Here is a 25,610-nt window from a genome sequence, read left to right as displayed (position 1 = left end):
GTTTGCCTGGAGGCATTTGGGTGCCTCGGGCTGCCCAGCCCCACTATCACCCACAGCAGACCGAGCAAGGCTCTGCAGCCCTTCAGTGGGGTGGGTTGTCATGCACCCTGCCAAGATGGGCATGGGTCTTCACTGGTCCTCCAAAAGCACAGCAGAGGTGCCAGAGCCAGGAGCAGAGCAAGGCTCTGAATTGGCCCTGTGTGACAAGCCAGGCCAGAGCAGGGTTCTTGCAGGTGCAGGGATTTCTGCTCAACTCTCCAGCTTGGGAAAAAGCAAACCCAGTTCATGCAGATCCTTCCCTGGCATAACCCAGCTGCCTCTCTCCACTGAGATGGATGAGGATCACTCACTCTGACTGCAGAACCCCTCACTCAGGACAGAAGAGCAAACAAGTCACACAGGATCACCTATATCTGGCTTTTTAATTAAAAAGGGGAGACAGAGCAGGCAGTAATTCCCCTGGCTACCCCAGCAGACTGTGACAGTAATGTTTGGTGCTGTGCACTGGTGTGGTGCAGTGCTGTGTGGGTCGCTGCAGGGTTTCCGAGGAAATACAAGACAGAGGGTCTGGAGAAGTCACAACCACTGCTCCTGCACCTCCCCAGATAAAATTAACTTCACCAGGACCAGCTGAAAATGTTTCCTACCACTGTTAAGGTAATTGCCTGCAGGAGGGCAAGAAGCTGGGAGCCAGGACAAAGCCAGGAGGGTGCAGCCTGTGGAGGGATGCAAGCAGCAATTGCTCTGCCCTCTGTTAGAACCACAGCGTAGCTATGGGTGTGCCAGAAAGCCACCAGACCCCCCTGCTCTCACACTGTGACCTCACCCAATGACATAAGCATCACCTTGGGCTGGCAGAGCAGTAGCAGCAGCCCTGTTCCCTTTCCTGTCTGGGCTGCAAGTCCCACCCAGTGCTGCTTATCCAGTGGGGCATTCCCCGGGACCCTCTGGTACTCCAAGCACTCCTGTCCCAGAGGGCTAGAGCACCATGTTCCTTCAATACAAAAAACACAAGACCCCTGTCAGCACCTACACGGACTCATACCGCCCACCATGCTCTGTCCGAAAGACCATCAAAGACGCTGTCGTTATGCAGCCGAGAGGACTCGAGTTACTGACACAGGTAAATGCAGCAGGGGGAGGAAACCTCAGGGTTTCTTCCTCCACCCAGCTGCGGGTGCTCAGTGCTGGGCAGGGGGGGTGGCATGGGGACTGCTGCCTATGTGTAATGAGGGGGTCATACTCCCCGGTGAGAAAAGTGTTTTAACCCCATGGCCTGTGCTCGCTGGCTTCTTGTCCCCTGGAGCTGCACCCCGCAGGGGTTTCAGGCTCTCGGGGCTGGCAGTCACCAGCACAAGCTCCATCACACGTCAAGCCCCAACCGTCAGTAGGTTTCAGAGTGCACAAGGGGCAGGATCTGCTGAGGAAGGAGAAACTGAGGCAGGGCTCAGCCCAGGGCTGGTGTGGGACATGGTGTTGATGAAGGGGCAGGTTGGGTGGCTCTGAGAGCTGCCTCGACATGCAGCCTGCAGCCTCAGCTTAGTTCTGGCTGGGGGACCTTCCATGACAGAGGGACCATGTGAAGGACCAGGGGGAGATCTGAGTACTGAAAAACCCTTCCCAGCCCTAGTCCTGGAGGAGAAAGGATTCCTGAGCCATGGCCTCACTGCACGGGGGAGAGGTCTGTGGGACATGCAGCTTTCCCCATGTGAGCTAAGAAGTGTGCAGGCTCCAATACAAAGCATGCTGCAAACTGGTTCCTCTCTTGCAGCCTCATTACCATGTGCATTATAATGAGGGAGCCAGCAGAGGGCTTGGAGATGGATATCCCTACTTTGCAGGGACATAAATGGCTCATGCAAATAGGGCACCCATCTGCCCAGCAAGACCCCAGCCCTCTTGGGCTTTGTTATCTGTAGGACGTTGTTTGGTCCTGTAACTCCCTTCCCAATGCCTGCTGGCCCCATAACTGGTTACCCCAGTGCACCCAGCCCATCTCCCACTCTGCCAAGTACCCAGATGCTTATGAACGCCCTGGGTGAGAGGAGCCAATGATGTTCAGCCATTCTCTGTCCCTTGGTTTCAGGGGGAGAGGGGACTAGGGCGGGGGGGGAATCCCAGTGCTGCTAGGACCCCCATGCCCACACATTGTGAAGGGGGGGACTTGGTGCTCAGATCTCCAGATGCATCTCCAGCATTAGATCATGCCTAGTAATCAGCTTCACTGTGTGCTCCGATGACCAGGAAGGCAGGCACTGCTGCATGGCCTGCTTGTCCCTCCTCACCCCCTGGTCTTTGTAGGGATTATGGTCACCACCACCAGAAAATTCAGCCAGCCAAGGTAAGCCTCAGGAGCTGATTAAGACAATGCTGCAGGAGTACTACAAGAACACCATCAACACTGTCTGCTACCCTGAGAAGCCATGGCTGAACATGTCCAAAGGTACTGCTGGGGTCCCATCTGTCCCCCTGTGTCACACAGGGCACATCCCCACGGGGAGAGCAGCTCTGTTCATCCACCCTTTTGCATCCTGCTTCCTCCCCACTGTGGCAAAGGGACCTTCCCCTGGCATCTGCATGTGTGGCTTTGCCATGGCTGCCCACCACCACCCCTGCGCTCACAGTGACATGTCCCAGGGATGTCCACAGGTCCCCAGGGCTCTCTCCCCCAGTGGCCTCTAAATACCACCTGGTGGTAGATGCTGTCCAGGGAACACTCTCCTGGCACCCCTGTAAGCCCCCCAGGGACAAAGACTGGAAGGGCAGGGATGAGCAACTGAAGAGCTGGATGAAAGTGGTGGGTGTCACCTCCACCACAGGAAACCCAGGAGCAGCATCTCTGACATGACCACTGACCCTGTGGCATTGTACTTCAGGGAGAGAGGGAACAGTCAGGACTCTGTCTGGCTGTCCCCCAGGGTCCCCAGCTCCACAGGACAGCCCTGCCTGTTGCTTTTGCATTGCAGAGAAGTACAAGCCACTTTTTGTCAATCAGAACAACTACATCACCTGGAGAACCGGTCCTTACAACAGTGCAGCCTGGAGTAAGCACTCCTGTTACCTCCCATTCCTGCCCAAGGTAGAGTTCAGACCCCCTGGTCCCCTCAGCCTGCAGCCATCTCAGGTGCCAGTGGCACCTTGGGCTCTGCAGCAAATGGGTGGCAATCCTGCAAGGGCTACCATCATTCCTTGCAGGAGGCAAGGATGGAGACCTTCCTGCACAGCATACCTGTGCTGTACCCCCCGAAACCCACCTGCCTCAATCAATGTGGTAACTTATCTCGCCCTCTCCCTGTACTCCAGCTGTAGCTGTGCCTGTGCCATGCTGGCATCCATCTGGCTGACAGGCTGGCTGCTCCTTCCCACCCTTCCCTTTCTGCATCTATTCCTTGGCTTGCAGAGAGGGAGGCGATGATAGACATCCTGCACAGGCTGTCACGGTACTCGCCGCCGTCCCTGCAGCCTCTGTACACAGTGACAGGGAAAGGAACCTGCCAGGGCTACTACAGCCCCTGCTCTGGTCGCTTCTACTGCCTGCATGGGTTGGACTACCACACTGATGGGACCCTTAACATCAGAAGACATCTCCATGCACTAGGAGAGAAGGCTGTAAGGTTGGAATGGCTTCCACTGGGACAGGATGGGTTGGGTAGGGATGGGATGGCTTGGGATGGGTTGCCTTGGATTGGGAGGGACCCCACCTCCCTTGTCCTTGGGGCCCACTGCTCATTCTGCCGCTTCTGTCTCTTGCAGGAGCATGCCATGCTGCAGTTACAGCCCCAGAGTGCTGTTCTGTACATCTACAGATTGCATCCAGCCATCCCCATTCATCAGCCCTAGGTGCAGAGAGGTTCAGGGTCGGGGGTGGGGAGGGGGAATGCTCCCAGCTGGTTGCAACCTGCCTGCTATTTTTTTCCTGATGCCAGCCAGCCACTAGCTCTCGTTTCATTAGGGTTTCACACAAAATTGCTTGGAGACAATTCTGGAGACAACAGTACAGACTGCAGACCCCAAGGGGTAGCGGGTCCCATCACAGTGCCCATGCAGGCAGAGATGCAGCCTCTGCACCTCTATCTCACATGCTAAGTGGATGTGACCAGGGAGGGCAGAACATCCCTGTGATGCTGAGCTGTTGGAGAGCGCTGATGCTACCTGTGGAGAAGCAGCTGACAAACTTACTCCCAGGAGAGGCGTTGCTGTGCTTGATCTCATCCAGCAGCCCTTGGGACTGTACAGCACCTGAAATCCTGCTGGTACCCCTGAGCCCAGCTGCATGTCACTTACCATCTCCCAGATTTTGGTGACACATCAGTGTTTCTTGTGCTGCTCTTGTTTTGGGTTTTTTTTTGTCTGCTGTCATTGTTTGTTCTTCTTATCCAAGAATCTGTTCCCTGGTCATGCTGTTATGTGGTAATCAGCCCTGTCCTTCACCTACTGCAGGTCTGGCAGCACCTTTTTATCTTCACATGTTTACCTTTAGGATGTTTCCATTGCTGAGGCAGCTTTTTTTGGCTCAGGGGAGAGGAGGCTGTTCAACCAGCTTAATAATCACTCTGCTGCTGAATCAACTCCCTGCCAGCCAAAATAAGGTGTCAGACTTTGCAGAAAATTTGTGATTGGCTTCAAGTACCTGAGCCCAGAAACTAAAATTGAATAACAATGAAAACTAACAGAGAGAGCTGGGTATCCCATAAGATGTTCCTATTTTCCTATGCCTGAGATGCTTCTCATGGTATTCTCCACTGAGAAACTTGCAGATATTCCTGGACTGGCATGACACTGAGAATGAAGGTTTTAGGAAAATGACAGTGCAAGACAGAGTGGCTATTTGCAGGGTGGGAGACTCAATGGAAGCATCTCACTGAAACAGCAATGCCAAGGAACATCAACTCTTCTACTCAGGCTTTGCTTTGGTCTCAGTGCCTAAAGACACACACCAAAGTGGATGGGGCCACCTGCATGTCTGCTGCTCTCCCCTAAGTAATGCTGGCAGCCAGAAGCAGGTTTTCTACTCTTCTTTCTCACTGGAGTTTCATTCTCCTATGGCTGATACCTTTATCTGCTCTCCCAGGTGGGACACAAGCCACTTCATGAAGACAGCAGGAGTCCAGAGAGGCAGCTTCATCCTCAACCCTGAGTTTACATCAGAAGTTTCAACTTCCCTGTGTGGCTGGTAAAGAGCCAAGATAGGCTTTCATTAAAACTGGATCAAGCAACTGTTCCACTCAGACTCTTTCCTACAGTCTTGGGAAGTCCCTGGGGAGTGAGGAGAAACTTCAGCAACTGTTGGCTTGGTGGGCACTTCAACAGCCCTCGGGGGCTGGTACGCTGTCACCACCAGCAAGCTGGAGACCAAGAAAGCTCTCAAGGAACAGCTCTCAGAGCATAGTAACACAGCCAGAAATAGAAGCAGTCATTTTTACCCCTGTTTGTCAGCTTCGTGCTGGGCTGCTTAGAACATGATTGCTTTTGCCAAGTTATCCAGGAAGATCTGCCATCCATCTGGGATGCCGAGCGCGGACACAAGCTAAATAAGGAGGGGGATTTGAAAGCGTAATTAATGAAGACATGAAACGCCCTTCTCTGACTAAGATCTGGGAGCACAGTCGCAGTGGGGAACAGCACCCAGGGCTTTCCAGGGGAGGGATGCTCCAGCACAGAACGGCCTGGGGCCCTGTGGGGCAGCACCAATGCCACGCCCTGCCCAGCAGCCAAACCCCTCGTGGGGCACGGAAAACCGCGCAAAACTCCCATTTACCAGCAGCTGGATGACCTAGAGCATGCCAGCACAGCCCCACCAGCGCCACACCGCATGTGCCTCCCAAGGGTGCTCCCACCAAGTGCCCCCAGACACCCCCACAGCTCCAGTCTCCCCCTCCCCGGGCACCCCCAGACCTCCAACCCGCCCCCCCAGGCACCCTCAGCGACTCCAAGCCCCGGAGAGACCCCGGGACCACCCGCCTGGGCTGGTGCTGCCGCCGCCGCCGCCGGGTTCGGCGACGGGGCGGGCGGGGACCCGAACTACATCTCCCATCGGGGAGCGCCGCGCCGGGGCGGCCCGGGGGCGGTTCGGGGGCGGTTCGGGGCCGGGCCGGGGGAGGTTCGGGGCCGGGGCGGGGCGGTGGGGAGCGCCCAACCCCGGAACCGCCGCGGTCCGCCGGCTGCGACCAGCCCCGGTGCCCCTCGCCCCGTCTCCGGTTCCCCAGCGAGCCCAGTCATGGCCCAGCGCTGCCAGTAAGTTTGCCCGTCGGGGAAGGATGCGGCATCCGCCGGGGGCAGCTTTGGGGTGTGCATCCCCCCGGTGTGGGGGGGAGGGGGGGTTGAGCGGGGGCTGGAGGCAGGGAGAGGGGTCCCTGGGATCCCAGGCTGCAGCCGGCGGCGGGGGCTGGCAGCTGCCTGCTCGGGGGAAGGGAGGAGGGAGCAGAGGGGGGCTCGGGGTGTCCCGTGGGACACCGCGGGGTGTCACAGCCTCACTGGGCTGTGAAACGCCGATTCCTGCGGCGTCGGTGGAAGTGCTCGCGGAGCTAGTGCCGCAGCTCCAGATCTGCTGCCTGCTCTTGCAGACGGAGCCGGGTCCTGGCAGCAAACCTGCAGCCCGACCTTGGGGTGCCAGCCTTTTGCCTCCCGCTGTGGAGGGGCCGCGCGAGTTTTTCGGGTGGCGGGTAAGGGTCTCGCCGCCTGGGATTGGCAGGGCCCAGAGACACGTCCCTGGCTCCGTTTGCAAGGTGCAGCTTCAACTTCTGCCTCTGGACAGATGTCTGGCAGTGAAAACTCGGGCAGATGGGTTTATGCAGCGCATTGTGCAACGTGCGGGGTTGGTTTTGGAGTTTTTTCCGGGACAGCCCCTCCTTCAGCAAGAGCTGCTGGCAGCGATGAGCAGCCAAAGCTCTTTGAGAAAGCACAAATCCTTCTTCCTCTTCTCCCTCTCCCTCTTGGAATGCTCAGGATGCTCAAAGGGCAAGTGTCTGGCACAGCAGACACTCACAGCCTGGTGGGGACGAGGGCTGGGGGCTTGTGTCTGCATGGCCAGATCCTGGAAGAGCTGCCAGGGAGCACGTGAAAGGCATCCAGTGTTGTTGGCTGTTGAATACAGATGGAAACCTGGGGTCCTGAGTCGCCAGCCCAGCTCCTTTGACTATCCAGTGGAACTGGAATGGCCAGCACCTGGAGTTCTGTGGTGACTCAATGGCTGGAAAATCCCAGGGGCCATGCCAGAGGGATGTGCTAAGGTTTCCACTTCTTCCCCGTATCACATTGAAGCACTTGGGTGTTGGGGTGGGCTCAGGTTTCAGCCTGACTCCACATCCAAAAGGCCGAGTGCTCCCAAAACGCTGAATCGGCTCTTTTAAGAGGGGATCAGAGGGGATGCAAGGGGGACAAAATGGGGCACTGGATCCCACTGTGGGGCAGTTTGTCTTGGAGGATGGAGATGAGCAGGAATGAGAGTAATGCCTGTGGGAACCCTGGGGAGAGAGGCTGTTGGAGTGACAAGGTGGTCGATAAAGGACATTTTGTACCAGCAGGAATTGGGCTGGGGGACCAAAAGTCAGTGACAAAGATGCCAAAATCTTTATGGGTGTCTTACACAGCACTCATGGCAAATGAAACAAGTTAATGGCAACCCAATGCCTCAGGCTGACGTTTTGTACTCTTGCTGGACCAGCCCCACTGGACCATGTTCCTGCCTGGTACTGGCCCCTGGCGATGAAATTACTGCACTTACTGCTCTAGTTTCTCTTCTGGGCAGAGATTTGTATCATCCTACCCTGCTGGCTTGTGGAACTGCTTGTATTTGGTTTGCTTTCACTGCAGTCAGGCATGATTGGGGTGGTTTTAGTGGATGCCTGTCTGTGAGCTCCTGGCCTTGCAGGTGCAGAGGAGCTGGCTGCTGGGCTCTGGACCACAGTTTCAGGGACAGACTGACTCCTGCTCTCAAGGGGATGTAGGATATCTCCAAGGTGGACAGAGAAATGTCATTGAAGGGAGAGCACCAGAGCTTTCTCTCCTCCATGTTCAACACACTTTCACATGGGTGGACTCAGAGAGCTCACTTTATTTTAAAGTTTCCAGAAATCTTTTTTGTCTCAGACAAATTCACGTGCCATGATGTGCCTCCAGGCAGCGGAAAGTAAGAGCCATTGGTCATGGTTTAGTCATGAGCCAGTAGTGATGTACAGGGTTAAAGTGAAAACCTACTTTCATCCTGCTAATTAGCACAGGGCGAAGAACAAAGAGCGATGATGTTCTAGAGGGTAGTTGTCAGGGGTATTGAATATTAAGTCTCTTGCTGCCAGAATTGACTCCCAGTGACTCTTTTGTATTCATGGTCAGACACTGGATGAAGTGTCTAAATGGAACTGGAGCACCACTTGACACTGGCAGCCTTCAGGGATATAACTGGGCTGTAAAGGGCCAATTCCTACAATGTAAGTGGAAGCATTTGAGGCCAGGCACAGCTAATGCTGCAGCTCCAAATCTTCTGTCTGCTCTTGCAGGCAGAGCGAGGTCCTGGCAGCATGTCTGTACTTTGCAGATGATCTCTGTATCCACATGGCCCCCTTGGATCTAGGGTTTATCCTCTGGGTGCCCAGTGCTGTTTAATCCTGGCTTATAAACCAGCCAAGCAGCAGTGGGGCTGCTTGTTTCCTTTCACTCAAGGCAGCCAGCCTCATTACTCTGCTGAATCATGACTCTGCTTTAAATCACAAGATTTGGGGAGGGGCGAGGCAGGGGGGGGGGGGAAGAAAAAAAACCAAAAAAACCCCCACAACCCAAATGCTGGGTTGCTTTGTTTTTTTGTTTGTTTTGTGGTGTGTTTTTTGTTGTTGTTGTTGTTGTTCTGCTTTCTGATTCTGGAGGGGATGAGCCTTTGCTGGCCCTTCCCACTCACCTGGCAGGGAGGTGAGACGCCAGCCCAGATCCCACGACTCCGGGAGCTGAGGCTTGTTGAAGCTCGCACGCAGCCGCCCCTTGGCACCCCCGGACGGGAGGGGTGGCTGCTCAAGCACCCGAGAAAAGCCGCCCCCGGTGACTTGCTGGGTCCCCTCCTGCCGCCCGGGGAGCAGCAGCCAGCTCCTAGCCCCGAGACACCCTTGCGGGATGGAGAGGACAAAGCTGCCGTGGGCGTGGGGATGTAGCAGCGCTTGTGTTCTGTATGCTTAGAAGCCAGAGGCAGGCAGCAGGCAGGGATCCCCGGCAGGCGATGGATGGGTGAGTAAGCGGCGCTGTGCCCCTGTCGGGATGAGCTGCCTCCTGGCTGCGGGCTGTCTGTGTCCATAGCCCCGTGCTACCGGCAGCAGCCCCAGCGGCAGCTCTCACTTCGCAGGACACGCAGAAACCCACCCCCGCGGCAGCCTTGACCTGATAGTCCCTGGGGGGTGGTGAAAGCGAGGGGGGGGGTGTTTCCCCTGGAAAAGAGACCCTGTGTCCCCTTCGCTGTCCCTGTCCTGCTGCAGCAGTCACTGCCCTGGCTCGGGGACTGGGGTCTGTGCCTCCCCTCATTCACCCTGGGGAGGCTTGTGTGCTGCAGGGGTAAACACAGAGCCCCTGGGTGTTAGGTGCAGTAGTGGGGGGGGGGATCCTCTGCAGGGCTGGGGTGTAATCAGAGCCTCTAATCCATGGGGGGCAGGGAAGGGGGAGTGTGTGGGGAGCAGCCCTGCACGTCCTAGCACTTTCATCACTGCCGAGCAGCTTGGAACAGTGATTTCATCTTTTATGATTCTAAAAAGCCCTATGGAGACCTCCAGTGCTGCTGCAAACCACTCCAAGGGAAATTAAACCCCCAGGAAGGGTTTGCACATCCCCCATCTCAGTTTGTAAAATCCCTTTGGCAGAGCTGGTCCCTCGTGGGGGATTGCAGAGTGGGCATGTGGAGGCTTTTTTCACCCCCGCAGCTCTTTTGCTGAGAAGTAATTTCCTCTTTAATTTGCCATCCTAGTTCCCTCCTCTTTTATGGTGTTGGGGATGCCTCCCGGTGCAATCTGCTGTGTTTCCTTAGCTCAGCTCCTGCCAAGGTGTTTGGGGAAAAGGCAGCAGCACCTTGCACTGGAGTACAGGGTTTCCCAGCATGGGGAAATGGGTCTGTGTCTCCTGCATGAGCTTGGCCTCTGGCGTGGTTCAGACCTGACCTCACCGAGGCAATAGAGACTAGTTAAATGTTATTGACCCTCTTTAAACAGGTGTCCTAATTGCAAAGTTGCTGGGGTTAGTGGTGCTGTGGGTCTCGCAGCCCGTGGTTAGCAGCAGCGTTGGTAAAAATAGAATTGATCAAAAAATGGATTTTTATTTTTACTCCAAAAAGTGTGTCCTGCTCAGATGTCTCGCTTTCGTCTTGAGGCAAGACAGCTCACCACTTCCACAGACCAAGAAGAAAAAGCCTTGTTTTGGGTCACCTGAGAAGCTCCAGCCCAGCAAGCTGCAAACAAACATGCTGTTTGGCTTTGACACCCTCCCTTCCCTTTTTTTTTTTTTTTTTTTTTTTTTTTTTTTTTTTTTTTTTGAGTTAAAGGTCACTGCAATGTCATCTTGGAGCAAAATAACAAGTTTGCATTCCAAAAAAAATATTGAAAGAGGCTTTGCATGAGCAGGCACCTCTGCAGGCTGCAGCTCAGAAGTGCATGGTGGCAGGCATCTCCGGGGGCTTTGGAGACTTACCTGTCATCTGGGACAGAGCCATATCTCTTGACTGGAGAATGTAAATCATGTTAATAAGGCAAAAAAAGAAGAGGGGCTGGATGGGCACAAGTGAGATACGGTTTTCAGAGACCTCCCTGGCCCATTGGTGTGCAGGGTGATGCCTGCAAACACCCTTCTGTCCTGGTTTGAGCCAGGATACAACCATTTTCTTTTTAGTAATTTTACTTTTAAGTTAAATCTTTTCTAAGTGACTGCACTCTCTGAAAATAACAGCATGTTTTTCAGTCAGTGTCTGCTTCTAGGGCTGGTAACACTCAATGTTTATAGTTATCTCTGCAGAATGGTATGCAGATCCAAGGTCACTGCTTGCTTCTGCTAAACTTCTTATGTGCTGGAAATGAAAGAGAGGAAAAGGGGTCACACGTGGGACCTCCTGTAGGGAGAAGCAGACAGGACAGGTCACCCAAAATTGACCAAAATTAAGTATTCCATCCCATATGCATCATACTCTGTACAAATCTGGGCGATCACAAGGGTCAAGCTCTTTTTCATCACTGTTTTCATTATAGCTGTGTTTTATAGCTGTGTTTTCATGTATAGCTGTGTAGTTTAGTTTCCAACCTGGAAGTCTCTCTTATTTTCTTTGCTTTCCAGGACGGGAGAGGGATTAATAGAGGATGTTTGTCATTAATTTTGCTGCTGACCCAGCATGCAACTCCGACACTTTCTCAGCATCTTTGTTGGACTGATACCTGAGCAGGTGATGTCCATCAGCCCTCAGCAGCCACAGGGCTTTGATCCTGGCCAGCCAGAGTGACCAGGGCAGGATTAAATCCACCAGCTTAGACACCCAGTTTGCATATCCCTTCCAAGGCAGAGTGGTGTCCAAGGGCCACAAAAGGCTGCAAAACCTCTCTTAAAAAACTCATTATTTCTCTCCTGGCAGTGACAGTGATGGCTCCTTCATGTATGTCATGAGTTCCAGCCCATGGGGGGGGGAAAGAAAGAAACAGCCTAAAAATAGAGCAGCTTCAGAGTAGTTCATAAATAAATAATAAACTGGCCTCCTGAAAGAGACATGAAAATCCAGAAACTCCGTAATGCCCTGGGAGCTGCTGTCAATTTTACACAAAGTGAGGAGTTGGCTGTTCCTGCAGTGGCAGTATAGGCCATTTCTCAGGCTTGAAACCCTAAATGAGAGTTGGGAAAGAAAACACCATTTATTTCTTTTTCTTTTTTCCAGAAAATGTGAAAACTTAAAAAAAATTCTTTTCCCAAATAATTTACAAGTGCTGCTTGAGGGAGGCTGCATTTTATTTCTACCCCTTGAACTTTGCAGCCTCTAGGAAAAGCATGCATGAGACATAGGCAGTGCCTCTGGTAGTGACAGGTATTTGCATCTCCCTCTCTTGTCATCCTAAAAATTCCCAGTGCTGAGAGGGAGGGAGCTGGTTTGAGCTCAGCACACCCATCTGTATCTCCAGAAGCATCCTGCCACTTGTGGCTTCACTCAGCTGTGCTGGTTTTGGCCAAGACCCTTCTGCAAACCTTCCTTCATACCCACCACCACCATCCCCAGTACAATCCTGCACTGCTTCTGCTTCACCCTAAAGCCAAGGAGAAGTTGACAGAAGGGATGAAGGTTTATCCCAAACACAGCATCTTCCCACCGTCGTCCTCTCCCCTCCCTGCCTTTATTGCCCTATTTTTGCCAGGCTCCGCTGGTCTCACGTTACAGGTGGTGGTGGGAGAGGGCCCTGTTCCCCTTCTGGGTGACAGGATCCATCCCTGGGTGACATAACCTGGGTGATTGGAGCCATTCCTCACTGGAGAGTGAGAGCTCCGTGGAACTTGGCTGCCAGACAAGTCATTTAGCTAAACCTATTGCCCGTTCAGGCTAATCGCTTCCTAATGCTGCTGTAATCCCATTTAAAGCAACTGGCAGCCTAGAAAGTTACCCACTCCCAGGGGAAGGTTAAAATGACCCAGCCGGCAATGAAAAAGTTCCCCAGCTATGAGGGCTGACCCAACAGGTGCTTCAAGATGCATATAAAATGCTAAATACCACTTGTTTTGTTGAGCCTCTGCAGAGATGTCGCTCCGGGTTTACACCTGGACATCCCCGTAGTGGAGCAGCAGGGTTGAGGGGGTGCTCAGGACCCCTTGATGCTTTACTTGTCTTTTTCTGGGGAGAAAGATCTGTTCGAGGTGCTGAGGAAAACATTCTCTGGCTTGTCAGGTCTGCTGTGGGGAGAGAGTTCCATATTTCGTTTTGGATCTTTTTTTTCTTCTTTGAAAAAACAAATAACAAAAGCAAACCTTTAGAGGGAATTGCTGCACCCAGCTTCGTTTGTGCCCCAAAAGGAGGTTTGTTTCCCTTAATTTGCCTGGAAATGGCAGGCTCACAGCCCCAGGGCTCTAGGGGGGAGGTGATGTGCCTATGTTTGCTGGTGCTTGGCAGGTCCTGGCTCTGCAGCTCTCTCTCCTTCCCTGCTCCTCCTGCTGCCGGGTTTGTGTCTCACTCTCCCATGTCCTTAGTTTACTTTTCCCCTCTGGGTCCCCAGTGCTTGGCCAAGCCCGGCCAGCTTGCAGCCAAGGAAAAGCCATTAGGCTCTTGGCACATCTCACTTCCCCAGGGCTGCACAGGGGAGAGTGGTCTGCAGCCAGAACACAGCCTGGTGCTGTGCTGGGTGGAGAGAAAGCCCTTTGGAAGGCCTGCACCACTTGCTCCCAACAAAATTAGCCTTTCTCCCTCCTGGAGCTGTTGCAGGGGTCTATGTGCATGGCAGGAGCAAGTTGCCATCCTCCTACCTGAGAGTTCCTGGTGTGGTACCCCACTACCTACCCCATAAAAGCAGTCACCAGCCACTGGTTCTCCAGCCCCACTTGGCCATCCAGGTGCTGAGGAGAAGCTGGGATTCTAGGCACCTTGGCTGCAAGGGCATCCCCAGGCTGGAGCAGTCAGGACACACAGGATAGGGAGGGGACAGCGCTGCAGATGAGCTGAGTGAAATCTGTAAGGGAGGCAGTCTGATAAAAATTAGGAGCAGCTACCTGGAATTCATTATGTGGTGTCTTTTATGGTTCTTAATTAGCCCTGTCCCTTAGAGATACTGTCAGTGGGCTGATCTAGCTCTGCCTCAGCTGACTCCTATATCCTCCTGGTCTCCACTTCTGCTTCACTGAAAGTCTCCCCCCCAAGTAAAATTGATTAGGACAATAGTTTGGCCCTTATTACTCTGGGTTTGTTCTCTGTGTGGGGCTCAGGCTGTTCACACATCTGCCCAGAGTGATACAGTTTGAGAGGGCACAGACTAATTTTATGTTATTAATAAAAGGATCTATAGAGAGGGTGTTGTTTAGGACCCCAAGAGAACCTAGGGACAGAACAGAGAGGAGTCAGGATTCCCTCCCATTTTCTGCCATGCCCTGTAAAAGCCAGGAGGATGGAAAAGTCCACCCCTTCTTCCTTCCTCCTTCTTCCCTCTGCTGTTCTGGTGGACATCTTGCGGAGAGGCTCCTGCTCCTGGTATGCAGCTAGCCATGTGCTCTGCAGGATCTGACTCCATCAGCTGCTGAGAAGAGCCCTGACCCTTTTTCTCAAGCCAGTTCTGCTGCAGGGTGCTTTTGGACACTTATACCAACAACCATTGAACTTGTGTTCTGTATATATTTGTGTATTTTTCATTGTTATTTAATTATTATTAAATATATTTATATGTATTATATATTGTATTATAACTATATTATTATGAAGTATCACCATTTTGGTGAAGCCACTGAGGTGAGGAACACCAGAACGAGGGATCGTGCTGGGGGACCCCTTCTGCAGCAGCTAAACTGCAAGGAAACCCTCGGCAAAACCAAGGAAGAGGAGGCGAGAGAGGCACAGGCCCCGTCTTGGCTCAAGGTCAGTCCCCTGATAGTGATCATCAGCCCCTCCCCACAGAGGACCTAGCCATGGTATCCACTCGGGCAAAAACTGTTGCCGAGAGGACAGTGGCAACCCAGACAGAGGTGCCTCTCGGGAATGCAGCTCTCCAGGTCTCTGGCTGCACAGAATGTCTCAGCCTGGCAGTCGTATCAGGGGACGGCAGAGAGAACAGCTGGGTACGCTGTGACCAGGTGAATGATTTACTCAGCCTAGTGGCTGAGCTGAAAGAGGAGGTGGAAAGATTACGGAGTATCTGGGATTGTGAAAGAGAATGAGATTGGTGGAGTAGTACCCTACCATCCTTGAGACAAAACCATAAGGTGGAGGCTTCACGAGAAGTAGAGGATCCTCTGCCTTCCTGTCACCTGGCAGAGGCAGGGGACCTGAGAGAAGAGGGGCACTGGAAGCGGGTCCCTGGTCAAGGCGACCGGCGAACCCGCTCCCGGCTTCCCTCACCTCCACGTGTGCCCTTACAGAACAGGGATATGGCCCTGGATCAGGAGAATCAGGTAGCTGAGGTTACTGACAAAGGTCCGTCCAGGGAGCTGCCGAGGCAGCGTGCCCCATGCATTAGGACTACCTCTGCTGAGAACAAGAGGAAGGTAATTGTTGTAGGAGATTCTCTTTTGAGGGGAACTGAGGGCCCTATGTGCCAGCCAGACCCAACCTCAGGGAGGTCTGCTGGCTCCCTGGGGCCCGGGTTAGGGATGTTCCTGAGAAACTCCCAGGGCTGGTGCAGCCCTCTGGGCACTACCCACTAGTGGTCATGCAGGTGGGCACTGATGAGGTTGCCAGGGCAAGTCGCAGGGCGATGAAAAGGGATTTCAGAGAACTAGGCCAAATGCTTGAGGGATCAGGAGCACAGGTGGTCTTTTCCTCAGCTCCTTCAGTGGCAGGAAAAGCTGAAAGGACTAGGAAAACAAACTGATTAATGAATGGCTTAGAGGCTGGTGCCATGAGATGAACTCCAGGTTTTTCGATCATGGAGATGTTTACAGGGCACCAGGTATGCTAGCAAACAATGGCACAGAGCTTTCAATAAAGGGGAAAAAGGATTCTTGGCCAGGAGTTGGCAGGGCTCATTGAGAGAGCTTTAAACTAGACTTGAAGGGGGCAGGGGACAAAACTGGATGGTTTGATTTCCAAGACACGAGGCCTTCTGGCATTGGATGGGAAGACCCTGTCCCGCAGGGGACAAAGGTTTCTAGGGCAGGAGTTAGCAGGGCTCATTCATGGAGCTTTAAACTAGATTCAAAGTGGGAGGGGGCTGTAGCTGGACTTAACTAGTGGGGCATTGTTCTAGTATTAATGAAGACCATAAGGCCTCCCACCTCCCAGGGGTGCCACCAGCGTGCTCAGCTCACTCCCTGTAAGGCCTGCACACCCATGCAGGCAGCATGGGGAATAAACAGGAGGAGTTAGAAGTCTGTGTGTGCTGTAAGGGTTATGAGCCGGTGGCAATTACAGAGACATAGTGGGACAGCTCACATGACTGGAATGTGGTCATGGGTGGCTATGTCCTTTTTTGGAAAGACAGGTCAGCAAAGCCAGGCAGTGGAGTTGCTCTTTATGTGAGAGAGCAACTAGAATGTACTGAGTTCTGTCTCGGGGCTGATAAGGAGCAAGTGGAAAGTCTGTGTACGAATTAAGGGGCAGGCTGGCATGGGTGATGGAACTGTGGAGATCTATTGCATCCTGATCAGGACAAGGGAGTTGATGAGCCTTTCTACAGGCAACTGAAAGCAGCCTTGCAACTACAGGCCTTATTCCTCATGGGGGATTTTAACTAGCCAGGTATTTGCTGGAAGGCCCACACAGTCAGCCATTCACAGTCCAGGAGGTTCCTCCAATGCATCAATGATAAGTTCTTGATACAAATGGTGGACAAACCAACTAGGAGAGGAGCGCTGCTGGATCTTGTGCTCACCAACAAGGACGGTCTGGTTGAAGCAGTGACAGTCAATGGCTGCCTTGGCTGCAGTGATCATGAGATGGTGGAGTTCAGGATCCTGTGTGGGAAGAACAGAACACCTAGCAGGACCACAACCAGAAATTATTAAGGGAGTGGAACATCTCCCTTATGAGGAGAGGCTGATGGAGCTGGGTCTCTTTAGCTTGGAGAAGAGGAGACTGAGGGGTGACCTCATCAATGTTTACAAATATGTTAAGGGTAAGTGTCAGGAGGACAGAGCCAGGCTTTTTTCAGTGGTGTCCAGTGATAGGACAAGGGGCAATGGGTGCAAACTGGAGCATAGGAGGTTCCATGTAAACATCAGAAAAAACTTCTTTCCTGATGTGCTCTGGGTGACCCTGCTCTGGCAGGGGGGCTGGACTAGATGATCTTTCAAGGTCCCTTCCAACCCCTAAGATTCTGTGATTCTGATTATTAATTCACTTCCCTGTTCTTTTCAACCAGTTCTAGTTTTAACTTCCAACATTGATGTCTCTTTTTCTCATTCCCGTTTGTCTGCTCCTGGAAGGAAGGGGGTGTTAAAAGAGAGCAATGGGTTTGGGTTCACCCCATCCACTAAAAGGAGACACAGGGTAGCTGGAGATGGTTCCTGGAACTTGGTGTACAGCACCTGGCACGTCGCAGCCCAGCAGCAGGGGGGGCAGAGGGAGCTGCTGAAATGAAGCCGATGAAGGGGTAACAAGTGGTCCCTTGATTCAAACATTCTTCTGAGGCTATTTATATCCTCTCCTTTTTCAGAAACGTGTGCTGCGGGACTGGCTGGAGCTGGGAACTTTCCTAACAGTCTGTTGTCTTCTGCTGAGAGTCCCAGACTTGCTCCAATAGGATCTTCCTTCCCATTCATCTGCAAAATTGCTGGTGAAAGCAGAGCACCATGTACACCTTCCTTCCCGAGAACTTCACGCCAGTGAAGCAGAAGCCGTCCAAGGAGCTGAGGCCCATGCTCGGGGCCATCTTGCTGGGCCTCATCCTCTTCATTGCTGCCGTGGTGGCCTGGTGCTACTACACGGTGTCCCTGCGGAAGGCGGAGCGGCTCAAGACGGAGCTGATGGACCTGCGGGCAGACGGCTTCGTCATCAGGAACCAGCACGGGGAGGTGGTCTTCCGCCTGGCCTTCCGCTCGGGCCGCCTCGACCTGGAGTCGTGCTCCAAGGAGGGCGAGATCCTGAGCTGCACGCGGTCGGGCAGGGGGCCGCTCAACTTCTTCATCCAGACGGTGAAGCCCAAGGACACGGTGATGTGCTACCGCGTGCGCTGGGAGGAGCTGGAGGCCGGCCCGGCAGTGGAGCACACCATGTTCTGGGAGGACGCCCACTGGTACGGGGGCTCGGAGATGAGCACCCAGCACTGGCCCATCCGCCTGGCCGGCTACCAGGAGCCCGTGCCCTACGTGACGAGCGACGTCTACTCCTTCCGCGACAGCTTTGGAGGCATCCTGGAGCGCTACTGGCTCTCCTCCAAGGCGGCGGCCATCAAGATCAACGACTCCGTGCCCTTCCACCTGGGCTTCAACGCCACCCAGCGCGCCCTCTTCTTCCAGGCCCGCTACAAGGACTCTCCCTACAAGCCCCCGCCGGGGCAGCAGCCCTTCCCCGAGCTCAGCTACCGCGTCTGCGTGGGCTCCGACATCACCTCCATCCACAAGTACATGGTGCGCAGGTACTTCAACAAGCCCTCCAAGATCCCTGCTGAGAACGCCTTCCGGTACCCCATCTGGTCCACCTGGGCACTCTACAAGAATGATATTGACCAGGATAAACTCTTGCGATTCGCAGAAAAGATCAAGAAGTACCATTTTAACTGCAGCCACATTGAAATTGATGACATGTACACACAGGCCTATGGGGATTTTGACTTTGATCCTGTCAAGTTCCCCAACGTGACAGAGATGTTTGCAAAACTAAGGGAAGATGGGTTTAAAGTCACACTATGGACTCACCCTTTCATAAACTACAATTCCTCCAATTTTGGTGTGGGTATTGAGCGCCAGCTGTTCATCAAGGAGCCATCTGGGCGGCTGCCAGCCATGGTGGAGTGGTGGAACGGCATCGGGGCCATCCTGGACTTCACCAACCCTGCAGCCCGCGACTGGTTCCAGAGCCACCTGCGCCAGCTCCGACACAAATACGGCATCTCCTCCTTCAAGTTCGATGCGGGTGAGACCAGCTACCTGCCCAAGCAGTTCAGCACCTTCCGCCCGCTCTCGGACCCCAGCATCTGGTCACGGCGCTACACGGAGATGGCCATTCCCTTCTATGAGCTGGCCGAGGTGCGGGTGGGCTACCAGTCCCAGAACATCTCCTGCTTCTTCCGCATCATTGACCGCGACTCTGTCTGGGGCTACGAGCTCGGCCTTAAGTCCCTCATTCCCACTGTGCTCACCATCAGCATGCTGGGGTACCCCTTCATTTCTGCTGACATGATTGGGGGGAATTTTTTCCCCAACAAGACAGATGGGGCAGTGGAGATCCCTGACCGGGAGCTGTACGTGCGGTGGTTGGAGCTGTCTGCCTTCATGCCCTCCATGCAGTTCTCCATCCCACCCTGGCTCTATGACAAGGAGGTGGTGGAGATTGCACAGAAGTTCACAGAGCTTCACGAGTCGCTGGTGGCCCCACTCCTGCTGGAGCTGGCCGGGGAGGTCACCGACACGGGTGACCCCATCATCCGTCCCATCTGGTGGATCTCGCCCCGTGACGAGGCTGCTCACAGGATCGACTCCCAGTTCCTCATTGGAGACACCCTCATGGTGGCCCCTGTCCTGGAGATGGGCAAGCAGGAGCGTGATGTCTACCTGCCAGCGGGCAAGTGGCGCAGCTACAAGGGGGAGTTGTTTGAGAAGACCCCAGTGCTGCTCACGGACTATCCCGTCGACCTGGATGAAGTTGCCTATTTCCTCTGGGTTTCCTAACAGGGGGCCTCCACCAACTTGGGGATAACCATGCCTTACCTAGGACTTTGTAACAATAATAATTCTAATTGCACATTTCATTTGAGATTGGGGATAAGGAAGGGAGTTAAATAGACTTCACTGTCCTTGGGGTAATTTTTTTATTATTATTATTTGGAGGAAGGGTACCCTTTTTTTTAAATTTGGGGCAGGTGGAAGACTCCAGTTGTGTTAGGGTATGCAGAATTTTCTCTGTTAAAGTCAGGAAGGAATTGCCAGTCTGTTTGCAGACACATAATAAGCTCAGTACTGGTTCAGTTCCCATGGATTTCAAGAGGCTGAGGTTGCTTATTGGCAGTGGAAACGTTGCTGATCTTATGGGAGCACCCAGCACTGGGCCTGGGTGTGGTGATGTGGGAGGGTTGCTGCTGCACAGTCTGCCTTACATTTTTCAGTATGGCAGATATATTTAAAAGGACTTAGTTAAGAGCAGAAAAGAAACTAGTGAGGTATATAGATATACGAGGAAGGGCCTGGGTCTGTTTAGCCTGGAGAAGACTGAGAGGGGATCTTATCAATATCTAAAGTTTGAATGTCAAGAGGATGAGACCAAACTCTATTCAGTGGTACCTATCAAGAGTACAAGGGCAACAGGCATGAAGTTGAACACAGGAGGTTCCATCTGAGCATAAGGAAAAATTCCTTTACTTTGAGAGAATGACAGAGCACTGGAACAGGGTGTCCAGAGAGGTTGTGGAGTCACCTTCTTTGGAGATATTAAAAACCTGCCTGGATGCCATCCTATGCAACCTGCTCTAGCAGGGGGGTTGGACTAGATGATCTCAGAGGTCCCTTCCAACCCCTAACATTCTGTGCTTCTTTATACACATACATATTACCTTCTCTCTTTAGTCTAGTGTGGTACTGGGCTAACACTTGCCCCATGTTCTCACTTCCCCAGGTATCAGGCAGGCCATGTTACTACAGAGGCGTCCAGGTGTTTTATCTGTATGGGCTGTGCAGCTCTTGCTGAGGCAGCTGCATCCCACCTCCTCCCTGGTTTAATGTCCCCTGCAAGGCACTTCCCTGTGTGTTTTATCCTGGGTGTCAACATTGCCTTTCCTAGAGTGGCCCCGTTCATACCAGCATGTCCCCTTAGTCTTTTTAATGCCTTTATGGTGCAGCTTAATTACATTATTTTCTTGCTGGTATCATCCCTTTTGGTTTCTAAGGACAGATGAGCTTTCAGGCTTGTTGCTGGCCGAGAGACTGCCTAGAGCAAAGCCCTTCTCAAGAAGTACGTGCAGAGCTTCCCCGGGAACAGCCAGTACCCAGCAAGCAGCACGTGTCTGGGATTGACCGTGACGTTTGCTGCTGGCCAGCTTGCCAGTGGGTGGACACCACCAGCTGTTGCATGGAGGGGTCTGTGCCAGAGGCTGTTCTCATTGCAGCCGCAGAAATGTTCTCATCTACCATGAAATAAGATAATATCCATCCCCATGTCACGTCGCGGTTAGAGGTGATGATTTTGTTGAGGGTTCCTCTGAAGCAGCCCTCCTCTCTCCTCAGGAGAATTAGGGGCCTTCTTCAGGCAGCGCTTGTGGTGCTGGAGGTGGGGTTGCTGTGGAAGGCTTCTGGAGGGGACACTGCATGACATGGGCCTGCACCCCAAGTCCCCAGCAGCCAGGGTAGAGCTGCAGGGATGCCCCTTTCCCAGCTTTCCCATTTGGTTTTGTATGGAAAGATGCATTCACAGAGAGCCATGGACAATCTCTCACTCTGGGACAGAGCAAACAGGACTGAAGTCTGGCAGCCCCCCTTCCCAGGGGGGGACATTCCTGGCTGTGCCCTGGTTGGGAGCATGTTTCAGCCCTGAATTTTTAATGAGCACCTGCAGAGCTGAACTGCATTGGCTAGGAAGGTTTGGGACACCCTGCCCAGGCCAGCCCAAGGGACCTCAACATCTGTAGGGCTTCCCATAGGATTGTGTCTGGGCTGAGTAACGGTCTGGCACGAGTCTGCCAGCTGTGGAGATGGAGCTGTTTTGGGTAGGGTTGGCTATCAGTGAAGATCTTTCTCACAGCCCACCTCCTGCTCTGGGTATTGCAGGAGGCAGAAAAGATGTGCTAGACCTGGGGGTTATGATTGGGTCCATGAGTAGAAATGTAGATGTTTGGGAGAAAATCAGAAGTGCCTTTATAGTCAGGAAGTGAGGAAGTCCAGTTTGAGGGGTTCTTTGGAGCATCCCTTGTGGTCTGAATCTGCCTTGCATAAATTGGTGTTTTGTGCTTAAAGTGAGACCTATAGGTCCCTGCCCAGCAGGAGGACAAGTATGTCCCAAAGCCAGTTTCTTGTGGCTTTTAGATACAAAGGGTGGTTTGGTTCCTGCCACCAGTGTGAATAGTGGTTGTGTTACAAGTTACAGGCACCTTCTGGCAAGGAGTTAATCCTGGAGCCCCAGTGTCAGTCACCAGGGCACTGGCAGGATTTGGCCTTTTGACTAGAGGGTGGGAGTTAAGATGGAGGAGCTCCTGGACACAAGTCTGACCACCGCCTGCAAAGAGGATTGGGTGTGAAGTGGGCTTCTCCAGCCCCCTCTGAGGGCTCCAGCTCTTTCAGCCTTTGCCTGTGAAATACTTGTCCTCTCTTGGTATAGGATTCATTGCATGGAGGAGACATTGCTGCACAGCTCAGCTGCCAGCGAAGATGAGGGACCTTGGGCACAGGACTTCATGGGAAGGATCCCATCGCAACGGGGGGATGTTGCATGTCTTCTCCTCCCTGTCTCTGCTGAGCCACTTGTCGCATCCCTCACTAGGAAGGGTGAGGCTACATGCAGAGGAACACGGTGGTCCCTTTAGTATCCTTTTACTATGAAAATGGTGGGAAGAGCCAGATCAGTGCCTTCAATCCCTTTGCAGTGGTTTTGGGTGGTTTCAGAAAGGTCATAGAGGAAATTCCCTGTTAGACACACGATCCTCCTTCCCCTCCCCTTGTAAGAAAATAATGTTATTATCAAAGTTTTAATTTTCTTTTTATTTAACCATGGGAATAAATGGATGAGATTATTGAGTCCCCTTATTTTTATAAATGCTGTAGTTAGGGTGTACGGAGCCAGGTCTATTCAGTGCTCCAGGAAGGAGAAGGATAAAGCTGTTGGGAGGGTGTGAAGGATGATGCTGAAGAGCAGTTCCATATGTTCAGCTTTCTGTGGGTCCATGGCACCAAGCCTTTCTTCCATGTCAGGAACAGGCTCGGCAGTGCTGCCTCAAGCTATTTCAAAGGCTTCTAGGTGCCACTTCCATCCAACCTTTTAACAGAACCACTATTTTGTAACACTATGTTATAGCCCTTCAGGTCTCAAAGACCTCTGTTACCTCGCAGACCACAAGCACCCTGTACACCAACACCTTCGTAACTGCTAACTGGGGAAACTTCTCCAATTTACACCATGGGTCACTGGCCACAACAGGGTTTAGTTTGACTTATCCAAGAAGAAGCCCTGAAAGAAGTTTCTAGGTTGGGTTCTGCCTTTTCCACCCCAGTCAGTGGTGGATTGTGTCTGAACAGCAAGTAAACATGTTGCCTGTGCAATTGAATTTTGAAGCTTGCACTGTCTTGTGTCAGGTTTTCTGGATGCTTGTGTTTGCACTTCTCCTCCTATGTCGGACTGTAATGCTGGTGGATTTGTTTTTAACCACTTTTCTAATTCTTAATTGTTATGAAAATTGTTATGAAAATAACTGTATCATGAATTGCCTTGATTGTTATAAAACTTTGGAAAACAAAAGGAAGTGTAACCAAGTCCATCTGTACCAAGTATGTGGGGCTGGTAGTTCGGGCATATTTGCAGCTTTTTTCATTTACACTTGGGTTTATTTAAAGCTTGCAGCCTGCAGCTTTGATACATGTTCTGAAGAGAGGAGCTGGCAGCCCCTGTGCTCTTCTGTTTGCAGTGGTGGCAGGAGATGAGGATATGGAGGAGACCCACTGGTGGAGGGTCGTATATTGCCCTCCCTTGTTCCCAACAAAGGGAATAGCTGTGTCCTAGGGCTGGCCTTTAAAAGACCAAGCTGAGGTGAATCCCAATGCTGCATTCACCCCCACGGGTGGGGACCAGACCATCACACCCCTCCTTCTGCTGATATCCACCCAAATGGGCCTATCAGCATTGACTCTGGGGGGGTTTGCCAGTCCACACTACTCTCAGAAGTCACATGCTTTGGGACTGTTTGTAAGCACTGAAGAAGAGCCTGCTCTTGGCTTCCCTTGGGAACTCCAGAAGGTTCATCTGGGCCTTGGCTGTACCCACAGACCCAGGTGTCCCCCTTTCCAGATGATGCCGGTGACTGGGAGGGGATGAGGTGGATGTTTATGGCTATGGGAGTCCAAAATGGAGCATGTGAAACTCATTTAGGAGCCTGCCCTGCCCCATGCCACCCCCTTTCCCCCACTCAGTGTTTTTCTAGCCCTTTCCTTGCTGTACAAACCACTGCCTGCCTTGTGCCATCTAGGCTGGATGTGATGATCTCAGAGGTCTTTTCCAGCCTCAATAATTCTGTGATTCTGTGGTCACTAACCCTGGCCTGCACACACAGCCCAGCCTGGGGGACAAGAGGGACATTGATTTTCTGCTCTTTCAATAAAAGGCATTTTCCCAGCGTTTTGACTTTTCCCTTGGCTGCGGGCGGCATCCATACACTTGGCTGATGCTCACCTTGGAGCAGGGGGTGAAGCTGGTGCTGGCTAGAGATGTGGAGGCAGGTTGGTGGCTTACAGCACCTGCAGCCTCACAGCAAATCCTCAGTAAAGCAGGAATCCTCCTTGGAATATTTGAATTTGTGTTTTGGGTTTGGTTTGCATCCTTCCAAAAAGCTGGCACAGCGAGGGTGCACGAAGCTTACCAGGGATGTGGGGAGAGTGAGCAGGGGCTGCTCTGTGCTGGGTCCCAGCTAAGTGGCAGTGCTTGAACACACGTCCACAGCTGGTTCCGTGCAGGGAGAAGTGTAAATGGCAAAGTGCAGACCTCAGTGGCCCTACAGCAAAAGCCCAATTAATTTCAAACAAGATTTCAAGAAGGTACCTATGGCTCACAGCAGCAGGGCTGCTGACCCACATGGTCTTTGTCAGGAGTGTGTCCATCCCTGGTCAAAATCACAGCTTTTATTAAAAGTAAGAAGAAAAACAAACAAATAAAACAAACACAACAGGCAGACAGGCAGAGCACAAGGCTGGGAAGGACTGAAGTGAAAGGACAGACTGACAGCAGCAGAGGCACTTTGGGCACATGGCCAGGAGAAAAACAACTTCAATGGCAGTTCATCCCAAGTCAAGCAGGAGCTGCCAGCCTGCAGGTTCCTTGCTGCAAGAGAGCCATAAAGATGGCCTGGGCTGATGCAAAATCCCAGAAAACAAGTAGAGAAAGGCAGGTATTTTTACTTACTAATTTTTGCCAGTAGGGCTTGGTGGTTTTAACTTAGTAATCATCAGGGATCAAGGGCAACAAAATTCCTCCCCTACCCCAGAAAAAAAAGGCAGAATGGTGTGGGCAATGGGCTGGGGTAGAGTCCCAGGTCACCAGCACATCCAGCAAACACATCTTGCTCAACACTGTGAGCACAAAAACCAGACCTGACTGAAGCTTAGCGAGACAAGAACAATGTCCCTCTGGCAGCGTGTGGCCTTGGCACGGCAGGAGGGTGCAAGAGGCAGCCCCAGTGCCACCTTCTTGCAGGATTGCTGTGGCAGCAGGGAAAGACACGGGGGGAAAAGACTGGAAAGGGGTGGGAATTTGGGGAAAAGATTTCTACAGCCAAATGTGACCAGGCAGCTCCTATCATCCCCGGAGTTTGCGGGGAGCCTCAGTGGTGCTTCTAAGAAGAAGCATCCCAAGAGGGATGCAGGCAGGCAGCAGAGCCCATGCAGAGCACACTGATGACAGGGGCAGAGGAGGGTGTGAGGTGGCTGGAACACAGCTCTCCCACCTCTCCCCAGAACCAAGGCCACCAGCTTTTTAGAAAGACTCAGTTTCTTACTGCCACAATTGCCAAAGTTTTGCTGAGGCCCCCCTGGGACCTTCCAGTTGCCCTGATCCCAGCTGTCAAGGACCCCTTGGGGCTTCAAAGCAGCAATTGAAATAAAAATATTCAGAAACTCTTTCTCATCCTTGGGGGAGGTAC

General features: G+C 52.7%; 2 protein-coding genes across 3 annotated transcripts; both read left to right on the top strand.

Moving 5' to 3' along the window:
- Positions 1 to 988: 988 nt before the first annotated feature.
- CZH9orf24 (chromosome Z C9orf24 homolog) lies at positions 989 to 9,137 on the top strand. The gene is made up of 10 exons (XM_051642735.1): positions 989 to 1,123; positions 2,302 to 2,443; positions 2,967 to 3,079; positions 3,196 to 3,271; positions 3,401 to 3,614; positions 3,754 to 3,840; positions 5,072 to 5,173; positions 5,915 to 6,234; positions 6,469 to 6,662; positions 8,898 to 9,137. The coding sequence occupies exons 1-10, from the start codon at positions 989 to 991 to the stop codon at positions 9,135 to 9,137; spliced, it is 1,623 nt and encodes a 540-aa protein (XP_051498695.1).
- Positions 6,133 to 23,221, top strand: LOC127395722 (myogenesis-regulating glycosidase-like). 2 transcript variants are annotated; one of them, XM_051643018.1, is made up of 2 exons: positions 6,133 to 6,234; positions 17,280 to 23,221. In XM_051643018.1, the coding sequence occupies exon 2, from the start codon at positions 17,416 to 17,418 to the stop codon at positions 19,450 to 19,452; it is 2,037 nt and encodes a 678-aa protein (XP_051498978.1). In that variant the 5' UTR covers positions 6,133 to 6,234; positions 17,280 to 17,415; the 3' UTR covers positions 19,453 to 23,221. The 2 variants fall into 2 exon arrangements, with proteins under 2 accessions (XP_051498978.1, XP_051498979.1); XM_051643019.1 differs by lacking the exon at positions 6,133 to 6,234 and adding an exon at positions 9,081 to 9,210.
- Positions 23,222 to 25,610: the final 2,389 nt, after the last annotated feature.

The sequence above is a fragment of the Apus apus genome, chromosome Z (genome assembly GCF_020740795.1).
Source record: "Apus apus isolate bApuApu2 chromosome Z, bApuApu2.pri.cur, whole genome shotgun sequence".
Lineage (NCBI taxonomy): Eukaryota > Metazoa > Chordata > Aves > Apodiformes > Apodidae > Apus > Apus apus.
Note: the sequence above shows the minus strand (reverse complement) of the source record. Positions and strands in the feature narration are given on the sequence as shown.

Excerpts from the sequence above, each read along its gene's own strand:
- LOC127395722 (XM_051643018.1), top strand. The coding sequence starts at position 17,416 with ATGTACACCTTCCTTCCCGAGAACTTCACGCCAGTGAAGCAGAAGCCG.
- CZH9orf24 (XM_051642735.1), top strand. The coding sequence starts at position 989 with ATGTTCCTTCAATACAAAAAACACAAGACCCCTGTCAGCACCTACACG. Across the intron at positions 3,615-3,753 it reads CTAGGAGAGAAGGCTGTAAG|GAGCATGCCATGCTGCAGTT; the intron begins GTTGGAATGGCT and ends TGTCTCTTGCAG. Across the intron at positions 6,663-8,897 it reads GCGAGTTTTTCGGGTGGCGG|GGAGGTGAGACGCCAGCCCA; the intron begins GTAAGGGTCTCG and ends CTCACCTGGCAG.